We start from the raw sequence: 22,093 nt of genomic DNA, 5'->3' as shown, positions 1-22,093 counted from the left end.
TAGTAAAGAAGTATGTAAATACAGAGAACTTTACATAAGTAATGTTAAACCACTGACCTTTGCAGTCCAGGCACTAGCAAGCTTCAAAGTTCCATAATTTGGGTAATTTGGACTTTTGAGACTTTAAAAGAAAAGGAAAAAAGATAAAGACCCCCCAGAGCCATTGCTGGCACATAGGGTGTCGAATTGACGTTTCAGTTGCTGGGAGTCTTGTAGCACCTGGAAGTCTGGGTGCTACTAGAATTCTGGTAGCGCCTAGACCAACGAATCCCAGTACTGTAACATTCCTTGGGGGAAGCCTGATAGTAGTCATTTGAAAACCAAATTTCAAATGATTCTAGCTACTTTTACACGGATGGTGACTGAAACTCAGAAAATCTGTCTAGTCAGTCCCTTTGGCCCCAACTGTACATGGTCTCGGGAATTACTTTGCTCCGGCCACAGCTCAGTCCTGCTAAGGAGTAACATCATATGCCGCGTTGGATTGCGTCAGTTTGATGGGAATTTTTCAAATTTTTTTATTTGTACTGGTTTGTTTGAAAAAAGAACTAATGATCTGACTTCGCAATGACAGTGCCCCGATCATCGCAGTTGAAGAAACACATCAGTGGTTATCGTTACCACGAAGTAGCTTGAACTTGGATCCTCCGTTTCTAATGGAGCATATAATCGGCACTGAGCTGTAAGATCACTGAAATGATAAATAAAGAAACAAACAGACAGAAGCACACTTGATCTAAGATAGGTATACAGATAGACAATTTACAACTTATTATATTTTAAAAAGTAATCCAAGAATGCTTAATTCCAATTTAACGTCTATTTTAGGTCTATGAAACTCTGTTCAAGCCTTTAAAGGTTTCAAAGCAACAGTTTAAAAAGACGGTTGGGTGTATCAAAGAATTTCGTGAGATCCAAGACCACGGGCATCATGCCGAAGAAAAGGTCACGAACATTGAAACTTTGTCACTTTTGCTTCGAGGGAGGTAAGTTCTTTTTTTTGTGAAATCTAAAATTTTAGCTTGACTTTGTTAGGGAATAGTTCGATTTTCAATTACATTAGAAGTTGTTGTATATAAGTCCTAAAACTACATTAATATGTGCTAAAAATCAAAGAAAATATTTTGATATGATATGAATATATCTGATATGAATGATTGATTTTTTTTTAAGTAGCTATTTCGTAGACCCATTTCACAAAGCAAACCAAAAAAATTAAGCGAAATCAAATTTCTGTTTAATTTTAAAAATAGATAAACCCTAAAAACAGCTATTCAAAATGATAAGGGCGCCGTTAGAATCAGTATGTTTAAAAACCATGTGCGAGAGAATTATAGTCCCCCCCCCTTGAAAAGAAAATCACTTTTTTGCGTGGGAAGCACTGATATGTCCTTTCCACCCCCCCCCCCCCCCCTCAATGGTGATCTTATCGAACCAGTGGCTGTAGAATGGTGTGAGAGTGCTCATTTGAAAGGAAATCGTCATATCTAGTTCCCTTTTTAAGTAACATTATTTGAAAAAAACTACGTTTTCTAAAGAGTTAAAGAGGCTGAGTCACAAGTTTGAACCTTAAAACGTACAGGGACTAGAAGGTACAGTTGGGGGGCTGCCGCCCCCAAACCCCCGCTTTCGCAGCCTTTAAATAAAAAAAATTTTTTTAACTGAAAGTAAGAAGCTACATTAAAATTTAAAACTAACAGAATTTATTCCTTATATGAAAGGGGCTGTGCCCTCCTCAACGCCTCTCTCTTTACTCTAAATTTTTTATTTTTTAAAAAAATGAGTTTTTATAAAGTCCATATTTAGCATAAATATCGAGGCGTTGAGGAGGGCACAGCCCCTTTCATATATGGAATAATTTCTGTTCGTTTTAAGTTTTAATGTCGCTCCTTACTTTCAGTTAAAAAAATTTTTTTTAATATAAAGGCTGCGAAAGCGAGTGGTTTTGGGGGCCGCAGCCCCCCCAACTGTACCATCTAATCCCTGTACGTTTTAAGGTTCGACCTTGTGACTCAGCCTCTTTAACTCTTTAGAAAACGTATTTTTTTTCAAATAATTTTTTACGTTTTTGTACAGTTTATTACTTATTATTGCTTGACTAACTGTTAGATGATTGTGTATTATTCTTTTCTTTCTCGACAGGGTGTTTTAAGGGTCGACCTTGTAACTCAGCCTCTTTAACTCTTTAGAAAACGTAATTTTTTTCAAATAATTTAAAAAAGAAACTTTAAACTTTTTTTTAAGAAGTTTCTTTTTTAAACTTTAAATTCAGTATATAAAAAATTTCCTCTGACGGGGAATCGAACCCGGGTCTTCCGCCTGACAGTCAGGAGTATCGACCGCTGTACTAAAGAGACACAATTGTAATTGTTTTTTAGTAAGTGGAATCTATTTTTGACTAAGCAAATCCCCACAAAACTTGATATTTGGTTTTTGGAAAACAGGGAAGGAGTGATCAGATTGAGCTGAAATTTCGAGGATAAGCTCCCAGGCTCCAGGAGAGCTTATCCTTTAAATTTCAGCCCGATCAGACAACGTTAAAGGGAGGCTGTGGTGGGAAAAATTAACATGGGCTCTTATAGGAAAACGAGGTTTTTCGTAAATGTAAATTCGGGGGATAATTTTTTCGGTCTGAAAATATCAAAAGGCCCTAACAAGTCGAATTCTGCTTCGAATGAGTCCTCATTCACCCGGATCAGTTGCCAACTGTGGCCTGTAGGCGTGGATAAAAAAATTTTTTTTTTTAACTTGAAGTGGCTATATTTGGTTTTTGGAAAACAGGGAAGGAGTGATCGGATTGAGCTGAAATTTCGAGGATAAGCTCCCGAGACCTAGGAAAGCTTAACCTTTTAATTTCAACCCAATCGGACAACGTTAAAGGGGGGCTGTGGTCGGCTTCCGGCCCACTTTTACCCATGAAGATAAAGTCGGAGGGGGGTGAAATTTTGCACGTTTCTTAGTTTGAGCTTGGGCTACAAAATGCTATTACCGCTGTCTCTCTGCGACCGCTAGGACCGGAAATCGCTTAACATTGTGGTGGGTCGCCTCTTTATAGAGGCACAAGTGTGCCTCCTTGACAAAAGAGATCACATCATGACATGATCTTGAATCGACCATGACAAGATCATTAATCGACCACCTTGCTCTGCAGAGCAAGGTGGTTGATTTCTGCCATTGTGTGCCACCAAGCATCAATTTTTCCAAAAGATGTTCGCAAATCAAGAGAATGGAAATTACAAGATGGCCAACTAAATTTTCATGGTCTAAAAACCCTAACAGGATATATTGAGCCTTCAACCTAGACAAACCGCATTAAAGTGGCCTTTTCTTCCTTCTTTTCTTTTTAATCCCGCCTCCTTTCCACTCCATGACATGATAATCTTTTCATGTACATTTATTTAACTTTAATGTCTTCTAGATTTAATTCAATTACTTTTTTACCAATTTGGGTACAAGCATATTTGATTAAAACAAGGTATGCTACTGCAAATTACTAAGCCTAAAACCGAACTTTCCCCGTTTAGCAGGGGCCTTCTGCCACAGGGATCTCCTTCAACTGTCGAAATACCTCAATTACGTATACACAAATTGTTTTTCTTTAAACCTTGTTCTTAATCAACTATACAATATCAATCATCCTTCCAAACCTTCCCATAGCACCTTGTAAACTCTAAGAGGAGTAAAATGCTGTGGCTTTACAACTTCCTTAGACATCCTATTCTAGTCCTCCTTTTAAATACTCAGATCAAAATTACATAACTGGACTCTTTATGATACACTTTTGGCTACTCAAATTTAAAAAATAATACAACTTATTATCTTGAAACTAGCCTCAATTTATCAAAATTACCATAGTACCTAAAATTTATAACTATTTACAAGTTACAACCATAATTGAAAATATTCAATTTTAAACTGAATTTTCACTGAAAGCTGAGCTTACTTGAGTTTTTGCAGAATAGTGATTGTGTCCTAAAAATTATCAATACCATGGTTATTGAAAGACTATTGACAGACTAATAAATTAGTCTCTGTGTTGTGGAAGTTGGTCATAGAATTTTTGGCTCCTAAGACAACATCATGTTTTTTTGGGGTCATTTTTTGTTTTCATTAGAGTGCTATTTTTTAGAATCTACAGATATCGGAAAATATCATGAGTCAGTTTATTTGAGCTACTTGGTTTTTAGGTATATCTTGCATAATCAGCGAAGATATAATTTATTTTGTTTTCGGCTACAATTTCGCTCTTTAGCTCTGTACAAAAAACTTTGTTTTTTAAATTAATTTTAGTAAAGGGAATAGCTTTAAAATAGTGGTTTGCTCTTTACTAGGTTCCAGTTAAGAATAAGCTGAACAACTAAAATACTAAAGAAAGAAAGAAAGCCATAGGCCTACTAAAGATAGCACCTAAGTAAGCAAAAGGGGATCAAATATTCAACAGACAGGGCATAATTCACTAGAAAAGTAGAAGGTAAAAAGGAATAAAAGATAATAGTAGCCTGAAAAGGAAGAAGAAAGAGCAAGAAGAATAGATTTCTTATACCATGTCCAGGATCTCTTTTGTCCAGAAGGATAAAACGCTTGACGAGCCTTTTTTGTGTATTAATTAAAAAAACTTTTTCCACAAAATAAGTTTTTCAAAGAAAAGTAAAGAACTCCATTAAACAAAAAATGACAAAAATAAAATCAAATAATCTACCAAGCGTGAAACTACCACAAATCAGCATCGATAAATAAATGAAACCCAAAACGAACAGAAATTACAATAATTAACCGAGTCAAACTCAAAACGAGCAGAAATTAACATAAGTTGGGCGCAAAACCCCTATGACTTCCCAAGGCCAGAAAACAAAATGCACTTTACTCACAAAATTTTAATGTTTTTACTTTTATAACTTCAATATATCAAATAATATTAACCTTTTTATTACTAAATATCAGTATATGCATATTAAACTGACAATGCCACATTCATTTGTATTTTTTACAACGCAAATTTTAAGAGCAGAAATGGGAGGGTTGGCGTGGGAGGGTGGGAGTGGAAGGGGGACTAGTTGCCCTCAAATCACTTTTGACTATTAAAAAGGGCATCAGCCCTTTCTATTTTCAATCGAATGAGCCCTTTTCGAAGTTCCCACGACAACTTCTTTGATACGAAGTGCCCTGGTCCAAACAACAACAACACCAAAAAATAATACATTATACCCACATTGATCTTTACTATAAAAATGTCAAGCCTTCCAATCACTTTCGACTATTAAAAAGGGCACTAGGCCTTTCGATTTCCAATTGAATGAGCCCTTTTGGAACCGACAAAGCTTTCTATAAACACCTTATATGCCCCCAGGGCATAAATTACAACGCTTACCCTAAGGTCTGTTAGGGTGGTTGTCATCCTCTAAGACCGAATTTTCAGAACTTTCAACTACGTTAAACAACATGACCATCTCAAAATTTTGATTGGATGTGTTTGGGGAAATGGTGGGCGTGAGAGGGGCGGTAGTCACTCTCCAATCACTTTCAACTATTAAAAATGGCCCTAGCCCTTTCAATTTCTAATCAGAAGAGCCCTCTTGAAGTTTCTACGACAAAATTTTCAATAAAAATCTTATATGCCCCCAGGGCATAACTTACAACCCTTGCCCTGAGTGATGGGGGAGTGGTGTCACTCTCAAAGACCTAATTTCGAGAACTTTCTACTACGTTGAACAAAATGGCTATCTGAAAATTTTGATTGGATGTGTATTGAGGAATGGTGGGTGTGAGAGGGCGGTTGGTTACCCTCCAATCCCTTTCGACTATTACAAAGGGCACTAGCCCTCTCAATTTCGAATTGAATGAGTCCCATCTGAAGTTTTACGACAACTCTATCTATACAAACCTTATATGCCCCCAGGGCAGAACTTAGAACCTTTGCCCTTGGGGATCTGGGGGGTTTGTCCTTCTTAAATACATAATTTCTAGAACTGGTAACTACGTTGAACAAAATGGCTATCTCTCAACTTTGATTGAATGTTTTTGGGTAAATGGTGGGTGTGAGAGGAGGATTATTAACTCTCCACTCACTTTTGACTATTCAATACGGCAATTTCAACTTCCAATCCAATGAAGCCCTTTTGAAATTTCTATAGCAAATTTCTTTAGAAACTTTATATACTACCGGGGCATAACTTACAACCCTGGCACTGAGGGCTCTGAAGGGGTTGTCTTCCCAAGAAACATAATTTCAAGAACTTTCAACTACGTTAAGCAAAATGGATATCTTAAAATTTTGATTGGATGTGTTTGGCAAAATGGTGGGTGTGAGAGGAGCATTAGTCGCTCTCCAATCACTTTCAACTATTAAAACACGCACTAGCCCTTTCAATTTTCAATTGAATGAGCCCTTTTGAAGTTTCTACGCTTTCAATAAAAACCTTATACGCCCCCAGGGCATAACTTACAACCCTTGCCCCGAGGGCTGTGGGGGGGGAGGGGTTGTCATCCTTAAAGACCTAATTTCCAAAACTTCCCACTACGTTGAATAAAATGGCTATCTAAAATATTGATTCGATGTGTTTGGAGAAAAGATGGGCGTGAAAGGGGGGTTAGCTGCCCTCAAATCACTTTCGACTATTAAAAAGGGCACTAGCCCTTTGAATTTCCAATTGAATGAGCCTTTTTTCAAGTTTCTACGACAAAGATTTCAATAAAAACCTTACATGCGTCCAGGCCATAACTTATAACCCTTGCCCTGAAGACTGTTGAGGAAGTGTCCTGCTCAAAGGCATAATTTCTTGAACTTTGAACTGCGTGGAACAAAATGGCTATCTCAAAATCTTTATTGGATGTGCTTGGGGAAATGGTGGGTGTGAAAGGGGTGATAGTTGCTTTCCAATCCCTTTCAACTATTAAAAAGGGCACTAGCCATTTCAATTTCCAATCGAATGAGCCCTTTTTGAAGTTTTTACGGCAACGCGTTTTATAAAAATGTTATATGTCCCCTGGACATAATTTACAACCCTTGGCCTGAGGGCTGGGGGGGGGGGCGGTTGTCATCCTCAAAAACTTAATTTCCAGAACTTAAAACTACATTGAATAAAATGGCTATCTCAAAGTTTTGATTAGACGTGTTTGGGGAAAAGGTGGGCGTAAGAGGCGGGTTAGTTGCCGTCTATTCACTTTCGACTTTTGAAAAAGGCACTAGCCCTTGCATTTCAAATCGAATGAGCCTTTTTTAAAGTGTCTACGACGACGCCTTCTATAACAAACCTTATATGCCCCCAGGTTATAACTTACAACCCTTGCCCTAAGGGCTGTGGGGGACTGTCCTCAAGAACATAATTTCTATCTGGAAATCAACTACGCTGAACAAAATGGCTATCTCAAAATTTTGATTGGATGTGTTTTGGGAAATAGTGGGCGTGGAAGGGCTGTTAGTCGCCTTCAAATCACTTTCGAATATTAAAAAGGGCACAAGCCACTCCAATTTGCAATTGAATGAGCGCTTTTCGAAGTTTTAGCGACAACTTCTTCGTTACGAAGTGCCCTGCTCTAAAGGAAAAAATTAATAAATAACACATTGTGCCAACATCGTTCTTATATGTCCCCAGGGCATAACTTAAAACCCTTGCCCTGAGGGTTGTGGGGGAGTGTCCTCCTCTTTACTTAGTCCCCGTTTCTTGTCTCGTTATCGACTGTTCCCGTTCTTTACTTAGGCAGCGCGATCGCACTGCCCATGATTTATACAACAACTTTCTATATAAACCTTATATGCCCCCAGGGCGTAACTCACAACCCCTGCACTGAGGGCTCTGAGAGGGGTTATCATCCTAAAAGACCTAATTTCCAGAACGTTCAACTACGTTGAACAAAATGGATATCTCAAAATTTTGATTGGATGTGTTTTGGAAAATGGTGGGCGTGAGAGGGGCTTTAGTCGCTATCCAATCACTTTCAACTATTAACAAAAGCACTAGCCCTTTCAATTTCCAATTGAATCAGCCCTTTTGAAGTTTTTACGATAACGCTTTCAATAAAAACTTTATGCCCCAGGGCATAACTTACAGCCCTTGTACTGAGGGCTCTGAGGGGGTTATCATCCTAAAAGACCTAATTTCCAGAACTTTTAACTATGTTGAAAAACAGGACATCTCAAAATTTTAATTGGATGTGTTTGGGGAAATGGTGGGGGTGAGATTGGCGTTAGTCGATAGACAATCACTTTCAACTATTAAAAAAGGCACTAGCCCTTTCAATTTCCAATTGAATGAACCATTTTGAATTTTCTACGATAATGCTTTCAATAAAAACTTTATATGCCCCAGGACATAACTTAAAACCCTTGCACTGAGGGCTCTGAGGGGGTTATCATCCTAAAAGAGCTAATTTCCAAAACTTTCAACTACGATGAACAAAATGGATATCTCAAAATTTTAAGTGGATGTGTTTGGGAAAATGGTGGGCGTGAGAGGGGCGTTTGTCGCTATCCAATCACTTTCAACTATTAAAAAAGGCACTAGCCCTTTCAATTTCCAATTGAATGAGCCCTTTTGAAGCTTCTACGACAACGCTTTCAATAAAAACCTTATATGCTCCCAGGGCATAACTTACAACCCTTGTCCTGAGGGCTCTGGGGGGAGGGGTAGTCATCCTTAAAGACCTAATTGCCAAAACTTTCAACTTCGTTGAATAAAATGGTTATCTAAAAAATTTTATTGGATGTGTTTGGGGAAAAGGTGGGCGTGATAGGGGGGTTAGTTGTCCTCATCACTTTTGACTATTAAAAAAGGTACTAGCCCTTTGAATTTCAAATCGAATGAGCCCTTTTTCAAGTTTCTACGACAAAGATTTCAATAAAAACCTTATATGCCCCCAGGGCATAACTTATTATCCTTGCCCTGAAGGTTGTAGGGGAGTGTCCTCCTCAAAAATATATTTTTTGTTTGGAAATCAACTACGCTGAACAAAATGGCTATCTCAAAATTTTTATTGGATGGCTTTGGGGAAATGATGGGCGTCGGGCGGGGGGGGGGGGCTAGCTACCCTCTAATCACTTTCGACTTTTAAAAAGGGCACTAGCCCTTTGAATTTCCAATCGAATGAGTTTTTTTGAAGTTTCTACGACAAAGCCTTCTGTAAAAACCTTATATGCCCCCAGGGCATAACTTGAAACCCTTGTCCTGAGGGTTGGGGTGGAGTGTCCTCCTCAAAAACATATTTTTTATCTGGAAATCAACTACGCTGAACAAAATGGCTTTCTCAAAATTTTGATTGGATGTGTTTGGGGGAATGGTTGGCGGGGAGGGGGCTAGTTTCCCTCCAATCACTTTCGACTATTAAAAAGGGTATTAGCCCTTTGAATTTTCAATTGAATGAGCCTGTTTTGAAGTTTCTACGACAACGCCTTCTATAAAAACCTTATATGCCCTCAGTGCATAACTTAAAACCTTTGCCCTGAGGGTTTTGGGGGAGTGTCCTTCTCAAAAACATATTTTCTATCTTGAAATCAACTACGCTGAACAAAATGGATATCTGAAAATTTTAATTGGGTGTATTTGGGGGAATGATGGTCGTGGAGGGGCTAGTTGCCTTCCAATAACTTTCGACTATTAAAAAGGGCACTAGCCACTCCAATTTCCAATCGAATGAGCCCCTTTTGAAGTTTCTACGACGACCCCTTCCATATGAAGTGCCCTGCTCTAAAGGAAAAAATAATAAATAGTACATTGTGCCAATATCATTTTTATATGCCCTCAGGGCATAACTTAAAACCTTTGCCCCGAGGGTTGTAGGGGACTGTCCTGCTCAAAAACATATTTCCTATCTGGAAATAAACTACGCTGAACAAAAAGGCTATTTCAAAATTTTGATTGGATGTGTTTGGGGGAATGATGGGCGTGGGGGGGGGCTAGTTGCCTTCCAATTACTTTTGACAATTATGAAAAAGGGCACTAGCCACTCCAATTTCCAATTGAATGAGCCCTTTTTGAAGTTTCTACGACAACTCCTTCGATACGAAGTGCCCGGAGATGGAGAAAAAAAAAACACATTGTGCCCACATCGTTCTTTACTTAGGCAGCGCTAGTGCGCTGCCTATGATCAACTAGCAGTAGGCTCAAATTAAACGTATCGAAACTAAATGTATTAGAAATATATCAGAATACATCACGAATGTATCAGAATCAAGAGGATAATGGTACAAGGTATTTTCATCACCACAGCCATAAGTGAATATCCTTTTCAAAATTAAGTTTTAAACAAAAGTAAATTTACGTTACAAATTACCAGTAAGATCATGCATTGTTGATGATTAAAATTTTTTCCAACCGAACATCAAATGAACAAAATTTTTCAAATGAACAAAATTTTTTCAAAATAAGGCCAGTATGATCAATAAAAAACTGATTAGGGTTCCTAAGCTTAACGGCTTGGGATAATAAATCACACCACTTCTTATATAGGGTTTTTCACGCAAAATGTTCCATGTTTCTTTCATATTTTGGGCAGAACAACACAATAGTTTATTCCAGTCAAAAGACAATGTATTATAAGCCCCAGATAGGAATCACCTAAAGACTTTTTATTCTTCAGTGTCTCTAGGAGCACCAAGGCCGTTCTTAGAAGAGTCTCCAATCACCTTTGAAGTTTGTGTCTGCGATGATGTCTTCCCACTTCGGTTGTAAAGCGGGATGAAATTATCGTAGGTCATTGTGCACGTTTGATGAGGGCTATTTTTATTCTGAGGTGGTTGCCTCTAGGTAGGTAAAAGAACCTTGACTTCTTGATTTGGGCATCTCTTAAGCACAGCACGTGTGAAAATTGCCACTGTTGCAGGTTTTTGTGAAGCACCACAGAACGTACGGTCGTGATGTCAGAAGTTCTCGTTTACTAATAATCGAGAAAATTACCAAGAGTATTCGTCCAAGCTACGGGAAGCTTGTCTCTCTGAAATTTAGCCTAAAAGAGGAAAATTCTTGTTAAGCTTTACTCAGCCGTTGCTCTTCATCACCTACTTTATGTATCTTCACTTTGGAATTGGTTCCCGTAAACTGACAAACTAAAACTCCGGTCTATATACTGCAAGTACCTCAAGTTTTTGCTTCGATACCCGCTCTGCGAGAGAAACACATTCGTTCTAAGATCTCGAAATACGGTAGACCCAATTGTCGTTGTGCCGTCTACGGAAACAACTGCAGAAAAAAGGCGTTGGAAACATTGTTCGAGTTTTTTCCCTCTACGTCTGATCTACGAGTGCGAATGAAGAAGTTACTATTTAGTTTTGTTCTTTAATATTGAGTGTTCTTGTTTTTTTCCCCTTTTCTTCTTTGTATTGCTTTTTCTCTTTTTTTTTGTATGAGCGGGCAAAAATAAAATTATTATTATTACAGGTTCACAAATTTGTATCATCAAACCGTCAAAAGTCACAAGTCAATTTTCGAGAAAAGTCAATTTTCGAGACGAAAATCTGCATGTTTTACTGTTAGAAATATCATTTTATTGAGTTACTTAGACATACAGAAGGCTTAGAGGGCTTTAACCCTACTACTGTTTGTGGTTAAATTTAAACTGTTTGTGGTACTGTTTGGGCTTTAACCCTACTAATCTTTGTTTTAAATTTGAATCGGTCTGTCCTTGGGTGTTTTGGATCGTTTTGTCCTGTCCTGTCCTGTTCGTTTTGGATCTTATTTATTCATTGATAGTGATTTTATTACATGATTTTATTGTCATTTAATACAGTGAATGTATTCAATGGGAGATATCAAAGATATTATAATAGTAATAATGATTCATTGATATATGGTTTTTTATAGCGTGAAAGCAAAAGGTGTCTTTCCATTTAGTTCTACACTTTCCTCCACACCAAAACTTGACGGCTACTTGCTCCCCGGACATTCTCTAAAAGTTTCGACTTTATGCTTTATTGCCGTCAGCCAATCCTGAGAAGTTGCATATGCGCCACGTTTACAGCATAGCAGTACATACTTTAATCTATCTAGTAGTTAGTTAGCCTTGCACGAATTATATGCAAGCCTGGCAGCCTGGTTGCACTTAATGTCTTTTGATCCGGTTAAATATCCATCTCAACGATCTCTGAAAGTTTCAATTTAATGCCCTGAGCTGTTCCTGGCATATAGCAGAACACCCTTTTTACAACCTGGATGCGGAAAATACATTTTAATTCAATTTTAATTGAACATCTCCCTCAACATTCTATGAAAGTTTTAAGTTAATACGGTAAGCCATATCTGAAATATTTCAGATACATCCTTTTGACAAACTAGATACTGATACTGTGTTGTTTTTTTTCTATAGCAGTCCCCTCAACCATACGCTCTTTTACTATGTCAGAAGACACTATGTAGATGTCCTCTGTTGCAACTAAAGTAGAAGACACTGTGGTGCATTGATTGGAAGTATTAAGTTGCATTTTCAGAGAATTTTGAACTAAGTCAAATGACATTGTGTTTATTCAGGTTCTTGAAAGGGCTTCTCTGCAATATTTCCGGAAACTCTAAGGGTATTAAGTTGAAACTTCCAGAGAATGTTGAGGTGGATTTAAAACTAAGTTAAAAGACAATAAATCATATGCCTACAATATCTCAAGAACGGCTAACGGTACTTAGTTAAAACTTTCAGGACATAATGAAGGGCACGTTGGACTATATTAAAAGGCACTATATGCATCGAAATTCTTAAATTTAGATACAAAAAAAGCACAAAGGAGGTATTGATACCCTCCAATCACTTCTGACAATTAAAAAGAACACTAGAACTTTTAACGTGTCGTTTAATAATTAAATAAAAAAAAGTTTTTTCTACTGAAAGTAAGGAGGAACATTAAAACTTAAAACGAACAAAAATTACCCCGTATATGAGGGGGGCTGCCTCCTCCTCAATACCCCTCTTTTCACTCTAATGTTTCTTAAGAACTTTTTAAAAAGGTTGTGATTTGAATTACATGGTCCTTGTGTTTCAGGATTCGTTCTTAAAGAATTGAGACAAAAGGTCGAACCCCCTCCTCAATACCATGCTCTTTGCGTTCAATCACTTCACTCCAATCACTTCTGACAATTAAAAAGAACACTAGAACTTTTAACGTGTCGTTTAATAATTAAATAAAAAAAAAATTTCTACTGAAAGTAAGGAGGAACATTAAAACTTAAAACGAACAAAAATTACCCCGTATATGAGGGGGGCTGCCTCCTCCTCAATACCCCTCTTTTCACTCTAATGTTTCTTAAGAACTTTTTAAAAAGGTTGTGATTTGAATTACATGGTCCTTGTGTTTCAGGATTCGTTCTTAAAGAATTGAGACAAAAGGTCGAACTTTAACGCAAAGAGCATGGTATTGAGGAGGGGGCAGCGTATACGGACTAGTATCTTCTCGTTTTAAGTTTTAATGTTACTCCTTACCTTTAGTAGAAAAAACTTTATCTAATTCTGATCATTCTTAATTCTGAATAATTAATTTCTGATCATTATTTAATTCTGAACAATTAATTTCTCATCGTTTTTCGAATAAAACCAGGAAATCTGCCCCTCCCCCTCCGTGGAGTATCCCACCACGAAAAATTCCTCCATAGAAAGTTCCAAAATTTTTCAGCTGGGAAATTACCCCCGGACCATTCGATCCTCGCTGCGAATTCCCCCCAGAAAATTTCTTGCTGATGATTTCACCTGAAAAATATTCCTTAATATACTTTCATTTGAAGAAAGACTTGTTTTTATTTAATTCCTGATCCTTTTTAAGGTTATGCCCCCCACCCTTGTGTGGAAAATATTTCACGGACCCCCTCCCCCATGGAAATTGTGGCAAATTCCCCTGTGTAAAATTTCCCCTGGAAAGTTTACCCCCGGAAACATTCCTCCCAATGGGAAATTCTCCCCGTAGAAAATCCATCCCCATAAAATCTCCTCCCCCTCCTGAAAAATGTCGGTATACTTCCCTATAACAAATACTATATGTACACAATAGGCAAATTTCACAACGTGTGGCCTTTCCTCCGATGGTTCCGAGGGGTCACCATCAAAAACAAAGTTATTATACCTTTCAACTATACTGAACATTATGGCTGCCTCAAAATTTTGGTTAGAAGACTTTTGGAAAAAAAGGGCGTGGGAAAGGGGCTAGTTGTCCTCCAAGTTTTTGGTCACTTAAAAAGGGCACTATAACTTCAATTTCCATTCGAATGAGCCCTTTAACGATATTCTAGGACCATTGGTTTGATACGATCACCCCTGGGAAAGAAAAAAAAAACAAAAAAGTAGAAAAAACAAACAAAAAGAAAACAAACAAACACGTATCCGTGATCGTTCTTCTGGCAAAAAAAAATTACAAAATTCCACATTTTTGCAAATAGGAGCTCGAAACCTCTACAGTAAGGTTCTTTGATACGCTGAATCTGATGGTATAATTTTCATGAAAGATTTTTGACTTTTAAGGGGTGTTTCCCCCCTTTTTCGAAGATATGGCAAATTTTCTCAGGCTTGTAGCCTTTGATGGGTAACACTAAACTTAATGAATATTTTGCATTTAGAATCACCATAATAAGCCAATTCTTTTGATATATACATATATATATATATATATATATATATATATATATATATATATATATATATATATATATATATATATATATATATATATATATATATATATATATATATATATATATATATATATATAATATTGATATCAAAATTTCGTTTTTTAGAGTTTCGGTTACTATTGAGCCTCCTCGCTCCTTACTTACAGTTTGTTACCACAAACTGTTTGAAACCCATTTCCGTTCCAGGGATATTGCAGATATCCCCAAAATATGTTTTACACAGACTCTAAAGTTTCAACTTAATACTCTTAGCCGTTCCTGAGAGATTATAGGTATGTCCTTTTAAAAATCTGAATTTTAAGTTCAACACCCCCCTCTCAATGTCTCATCAAAATTTCGAATTAATTCCCTTAGCCCTTCCCTAGATATTGTAGAGACCTCCCTTTTGACAACTTTCATCCACATAGTTTCTTTTAATTTAGTTCAGCATCCCCCTCAGCTATCCCTGACAGGTTCAATTTAACACCCTTATCTGTTCCTGAGATACTGCAGACATAATTTCTTTTATTTCTTTTTTTTACTTTTCTGTTACTATGCTCCTTGCTTTTGCAGCTATTGTTGCAACTGCGGCAGTTTTGACAAGGCTAGTGGCTTCCATCAATTGCTTCCGTTTAGTTTTGTCTGATAGGGTTGTCTCCTATTTTTTTTAACTTGTTTTTGAATTGAAATCCAAAGGATATGCTTGCTTTGGATTTAAATCTCAAGAATATTCTTCGATCAGTTTAGGATAGCAATTTTGTATTTTCTTCGCCTTTTGTTTAGTCGCATTGTACCTCCAGGTCCGTAATCTCTTTGTGTAAAAATATAGTAAATATTGTAGGCACAAAACACATGATCAGAACTTAAAATCACTCATATTTAAGATCATAACTTAAAATTTATTAATTTCAGAATGATAGTCTCCCAGAAAGGAAGAGCCTTACATCTAATAGCACGAAATCAATTCTTGGATTCTCCCGAGTGGTTTGGAAGTAGTTCAGACGAGTGTTTTCAGGTACTTGTTCACCCTTTTTTCTTTAAATGGCACCCAACTTATGTTTGGCTTGAAGCGTGACAATAATGACAGTAACAGTTTCAGAAATAAAAACGTCGAGAACAATGATACTATTGCTACCTGGGACAATTTGTCGGATTTTCAGATTTTTACTTACAGTCTGCTAAAGCTTCATGAATAGCGTGCTCAGAGATTGGAACTGAATAAAAAAATGTAGTCAAAATTGGATTGTTTTCAACATGATTTTAAAATACATTTAATAGCGAGAACTCCACTACCAAGGTTCCATGAAGTGTTGTTGTAACTTTGGCCAATGGGTCACAGTTGGGGTGTAACATAAGCGACTGTGCTGATTTTTCTAACTCTATAAGCACGAACAAAAATTCCAGATGCCAATTCCGGTCAACTGTAATTGAGATCCAATATTTAAGCCCTCTGATGGATGTGGACGACATTAATGTAGCCTTTCTTTCACAGAGGTTCAATCGAGTAAGAGTATGCTGGAACCATAGCTGCAGGTGTTGACCAGGTTTTGATGAATATATTCCAGCAGGGTATGTAGTAATCGAGCTCATAATAATATACACTTGCTCCCCCTCGCACAGGCAGATTGTTTTGCAGATAATGAACATGCACAAATTAAAGGGGCAACTCTTAATTCCTACCCCGTTCGGACGGTACGCAACGTCCCTCCTGGTATATGTTCTTAAAGATACGAAATTGAGGATTTGACAAGGAAACATGATTTTTGAAAACCAAAACGCAATCATTATTTCGGCACCGCATCTGTGTGAACCTAGAGTAGCCACTGGGCCATAAAAAACGGTTTTGCTCTAACCTTTCTGCTGTCGATTGTCTAAGCAGTCTCTCCCTGCCTAAGGCGTTTTCTCACCTTCGACGCCTAAACTAAGTTTCACTTTTTTTCCCTTATAAACAGTTTGTTTCTTTTTTTTTAACCTCCCCATTTCGCATGGACGATAAACTGGGTTTAGAGAACAGTAATATTCAAACATTTCAAATATGAAGGTCAAAATTATTAAATGACGCTCCATTAAATCCTGGTTTGCTGCATTAAGTCTTGGTCAGTCTTTTGTCATAATTTTTTTTTTCTTTTTTGTATCTTGAATGTTTTTCTTTTCTTTTGTTACTCTGCTCTTGTGAAGTTTTTAAGTTTTATGTACTCATGTATGTAGTGTATTATCTACTTATTTCTTTATACTGCCCAATATCATTTTTGTATATGATATGGGTTAAAAATTATTATTAGTTTAACTTCGTCGTTTGCCGTTTAGCTCTTTTTCTTTATGTTGAAATACGAACTCCGCTCGAATTTCTTCAAAGCGCTATAGGGTGTTTTAACGCTTGGTTTATCTTAGAGATTTTGAGCTAAACTAAGAAAAACGAACTCTCTTTAGTCGTTAAGCAGTAAATGACGTAAAAATCTAAACGATGAAAACGAAGCTAGCTAGTATCCAAATTCGAAGGTGTATCAAAAATGTTTTTATATAAATTTCAAATAAAATTAAAAGACACTAGTTAACATAGACTAGCCTATACACTGAATACTTAGGACTTGAAACGAAATAAAAAACTTTCAAATTCACCTCAGCCTTGGTCACCCTTTATTTTCACCTTCAGTGCCGGGCGAGATTAATCAGCGAATCAAGGATATCCATCTCGTGTGGGGCTGGGACATACTGATTCACTCTCATGAGTGCCATCACCGTCTCTGGATTAGGGGTCGGCAGAGTTTCTGTTTATGTCTAAAACAGATACGGGGAAGAAACGACAATTAAAACACGGAACAGAAACAAAAACAGCGAGAAAAAACTACTATCCGCTTCTGTTTTTCCTATTTTTACCGAAAAAACAGAGACGACTTGTTTTTAATAAAAAAAAAAAACAGTCGTTTTAGTATATATTTCGATTTTTATCCATTTTCTACATCTATACGAGGAAAATAAACAGTTACTAATATAAATCAAACAGTTCGTGGTAACGAACTGTAAGTAAGGAGCGACCCGGCTCAATGGTAACCGAAACTCTAAAAAATGGAATTTTGATACCAATAGATACATCAAAAGAATCAGATTTTAATTCTGATTTCAAATATATAAGTTTCATCAATTTTAATCTTACCCATCAAAAGCTATGCGCCTGAGAAAATTTGGATGATTTTCGAAAAAAGGGGGAAAGACCCCCCAAAAGTGATAGAATCTTAACGAAAATCACACCGTCATATTCAATATATCAGTGAATCATACTGTGGAGGTATCAGGTTCCTATCTAAAAAAATGTGTAATTTTCTTTTTTTTATCAGAAGAAAGACTACGGATGCGTGTTTATTTTTTTTTTATTTTTTTTTTTTCCAGGGTTGTTTGTATTGACCAAGTGGTTCTAGAATACTGTGGGAGGGCTCATTGGAACGGAAATTAAAAGTTCTAGTGTCATTTTTAAGTGACCAAAAAAAATGGAGGGCAACTAGGTCCCCTCCCACGCTCATTTTTTCCCAAAGTCACCCGATCAAAATTTTGAGATAGCCATTTTGTTCAACATGGTCGAAAATATTATAACTATGTCTTTAAGGATGACTTAATCCCTCAAAGCCCCCGGGGGGAGGGCTGAAAGTTATGAACTTTACCCAATGTTAACATATAGTATTGGTTATTGGGAAGTATACAGACGTTTTCAGGGGGAATTTTTTCTGGTAGTGGGGGGTGGGGGTGGGTCGGGGGTTATATGGGAGGATCTTTTCATGGGGGAAGGGACATGGCTATGAAGGGGGCGCCGGATTTCCCATCATTATTTAAAACAAAAATCAGAAATTAAATATAAAAAAACAAGTTTTTCAACTGAAAGTAAGGAGCAACATCAAAAATTAAAAAACGAACAAAAAATATTAGCTATATGATTGGGTTCACCTTCTAGTCAATGCCTCGCTCTTTAAGCCAAAGATTTTGTAGTACTTTCATAAGAGCTATTTATTCTGATTAACGACCTTTGTGATTAAGGGGTCATTTTGAAAGAATTGGAACAAAATTCGAACTTTAGCTTAAAGAGCAAGGTATTGACTAGGGCTACGTAAGTTAATTTGTAAATTACGTCAGAACCAAATTTAGAGACAGCCATTTAGCAAAAGAAAAGTAAAATTTTTATCCAAATATTGTTTACTTATTCAATGACGGTGAGCCAAAATAAAAGCTGCATTAACTAAAAAACGATCAGAAATTAAATATAAAAAAACAAGTTTTTTAAACTGAAAGTAAGGAGCGACATTAAAAGTTAAAACGAACAAAAATTATTCCGTATATGAAAGGGGCTTTCCCCTCCTCAACACCTCGCTCTTTACACTAAAGTTTGGCTCTGTCTCACAACTTTATTTTTTAAAACAATAAACAACTTTAGCGTAAAGAGCAAGGCGTTGAGGAGGGGAAAGCCCCTTTCATATACGGAATAATTTCTGTTCGTTTTAAGTTTTGATGTCGCTCCTTACTTTCAGTTTAAAAAACTTGTTGTTTTTTATTTAATTGATAAAAAAGGCCATATTTACAAAAAGACAAAATGCACGAAAAGGCAACACAAATTAAAATTTATCAATTAAAACATTCGAAGTTGCAGACAGTGTGAGATGCATGCATTTGATTTCACTTAAATCCGGGTGTTGAAAAGGTCAGTCCAAAATTCTAGCAGATCAGAATTATTTTTTCCTGATCTTCGTATCTTGCTCAAGAAGACCAGAATTCTCTCCTCTTATGCCCTCATAATATTTGCTGCTAGGCGGGTAGTACTTATATTGTTAGTGTATAACTTGATGAGTTATTCCGAAGCCCAGTCGTGTCGAGAATCTTAGCAAACAAGCTGTCTTCTTGATGTGGAGCCAGTGATGGATTTTGCAACTCTCTGCCTTCGTAGGAGCGATGTGAATTGGGAAAGATGTGAAGTTCAATCGGATTTGAGCGAGTTCTTCTGTACTTCTTTGCTAGGAAATCAATTGCTAAAAAAGCAAGGGGATGGACAGACGAGCTGAATCCTTCGTTATATCGCTCATTTTTTCATAAATTGCAGGGTCTAAAAACCAGCTCTTGCGAAGAGTAATATATCAGGTTAGACTGGCTGGTAAATCTCTTGAGCTTAACATTAAATAATTCCTTTGGGCCATTAACTGACACAGGCATAGTACTAGGATCCGGAATTATACCCACTAGCTATCACCATTACCTGTGTGAACGAGCGAAGAACATCAATGACGCCTTCCACGATTGACCACTCATTGCTGTGAAGTTCAAGTACTTTTCATCAGAACACGTAAAGACAGAACTATTCCCTACGTGGCAAGTATATCAATTCCAATAAAAGTCGCTAGAATGTACTATGATGCTAGTCGCAACCAAAATATGGAAAATCAAGAAAAAGAAAACAGAAAAACATCTGTTAAAAAAAAAACAAAACAGAAACGGCAAAAACAGTAAGAAAGAAAACGCAACAGACATGGTACCGAAAAAATGGCTACCTTTTTTCTGTTTATCTGTTTGCTCCAATAAAAATAGAACAGAAAACGGTAGAGAAAAAAAAACAGAAACAGAAACAGTGCCAATCCCTATTCTGAATCCAATTTGGTTCTGTGCGGTTCTTAATTCAACTTTAGAAGCGAAAATTGTCTTTCCGCTGCTACGGAGGAATATCGCAAGAGAAAATAAGAATCTGCAAAAGACTTGGAAGCGTACTGAACACGGGGTTGTCACCAACGTCAGTTTGCTTGCCAAACTCGCCCCAAAGCCTCTAGTTCTTTTTTGATCAAGTCACCCAGTGAATCGCGGATAGCTCAAATTCCAACCAAGCTCTGAATACGGTCACTCATTGATACCTTAGGATCAACGCATTCTAGCTGAACCAAAAGCTCATCATTAGAATCGACCCTTCTGATTATTCCACATACAATATCCGATAAAACTTGACACATTTATTTTTGATAGGGTTAGACATCTGGTTGAAGTCAGTCATTTCATCACAGAGCACCTGCAACTTTAGCCCCAAGTAGGCGTTTCCATATAATCTAAAATAGTTGGGAGACCGCACATTAGTCTAAAAGTGGTCATTTTTGTTCACGACTTCCTCGTTGACAAAAATGTGCATAATTTTCTGTAGAGCTGTCTTGACTACTAGCTCCATTGCCAACCAGTGTGTCTTACACGGATAAAAAAATAGAGTAGCAGCTTTGACGAATGTCTGTCGTCCAGCAAGTTCGCTTTTTCTTTTGAGGCTGTAAACAACAAAATTGTGCCTGTCATGGGCAACTGAACGATTTTGAGATAAATGGTAAATACATCCAAAAAACAAAAAACCGTGGCATATCTTTTTAGGAGCAAAGCTGGACCTGCTTGCCCACTAAGCATCACGCTAGCATTATCTAAAGCAAAACCAATGAGGCTGGTTAAGGAACCAGCCTCATTGGCTATAAGGAACTCACGAAGTTGTCTGGGTAGAGTGCAAGCCATCCAAACTATCAAAAAAGTTCTCATGTTTGATAATTGCATCTGTGTATTACCCAGAGAGTGCAAAAAATAGGAAAGAGCTTATCAGCTACTTACAGACCTACATCCATAAACTTCGTCGTGCCCATGCCTATCCTGGCTTCATAATAGCTGGCAATTTTAACCAGACGAACAGACAATGGGTATCTAGTGTCCTTCATCTGAAGCAGGTAGTTACCATTGCTACGCACCAGAGTGGCGGTACTCTAGACCTAATTTTTACAAACATGAGAGACAATTATTACTCCCCCTCGGTCGCTAGGTCCTCTCCAGAGTTCAGATCATTATGTAATTCTCTGGCAAGCCAAAAATAACCAACTGAAGCCAAAGAGAACCAAAGTGACTATTCGTCCGCTTAACTCTCAATCAATCTACGATTTTGGTCGGTGGATCGGGACTTACTGCTTCGACGACCTGTGTTCTATAGTAAACCTGAATAGCAAAGTACAGCAGTTTAACTCTCTTCTGTTAGAGATGTTTCACAAGTTTTTTCCCACTAAAGTTGTAGTGGTAAGTGAGTCCGATAAGCCATGGATCACAAGCGATCTCAAACAAATGATCAAGATGAGGTGCAAGCTGCACAGTTCCGGACAAATAGCCGCGGCGGCGAAACTTAGAAATCGAATCGTAGCCGTCAATCGTTTCAAGCGAAGAAATTATGTTCGAGAAAAGGTAGTACCCCTTCTCCAAAGTAGCAGTCGGAAGTGGCATACCACAGTGAAACAAATGACTGGCAAGTCAGTTAACAGTGAGCTAAAAATACCCAAGCCTGACGGATCCCAAATGAGCGCTTCAGACGTAAACGAGTTCTTTGCTGGCATTTGTACCACCTACCCCTCAATTACAGAGGCCGAACTGGTTGATCTCTTAGTCCATTGTGAAACTGACGAAATAAAACAGTTTACCGAATTTGCTGTTTTTAAAGAACTTCAAAAACTAAAACCGAATTGCTCTTCCTACCCTGGTGAGTTGCC

At 37.4% G+C, this 22,093-nt stretch overlaps 1 protein-coding gene across 4 annotated transcripts in view; it reads left to right on the top strand.

Annotated features, from left to right (window-relative positions):
• Positions 1 to 22,093, top strand: part of LOC148940059 (popeye domain-containing protein 1-A-like) — a 99,132-nt gene that overhangs the window by 5,575 nt on the left and 71,464 nt on the right. For all 4 annotated transcript variants that reach the window (XR_016143452.1, XR_016143453.1, XM_089105921.1 and 1 more), the window contains exons 2-3: positions 829 to 986; positions 15,486 to 15,588. Coding sequence is in view for 2 of the 4 variants with exons in the window: in XM_089105921.1 (XP_088962047.1) it covers positions 829 to 986; positions 15,486 to 15,588 (261 nt within the window). In the remaining 2 variants the exon portion in view is untranslated. The remainder of the gene's footprint in view (positions 1 to 828; positions 987 to 15,485; positions 15,589 to 22,093) is intronic.

Source organism: Artemia sp. Qi Xiang Cuo, chromosome 20, assembly GCF_049724085.1.
Source record: "Artemia sp. Qi Xiang Cuo chromosome 20, ASM4972408v1, whole genome shotgun sequence".
Lineage (NCBI taxonomy): Eukaryota > Metazoa > Arthropoda > Branchiopoda > Anostraca > Artemiidae > Artemia > Artemia sp. Qi Xiang Cuo.
This window is presented reverse-complemented; position numbering and strand designations above follow the sequence as displayed.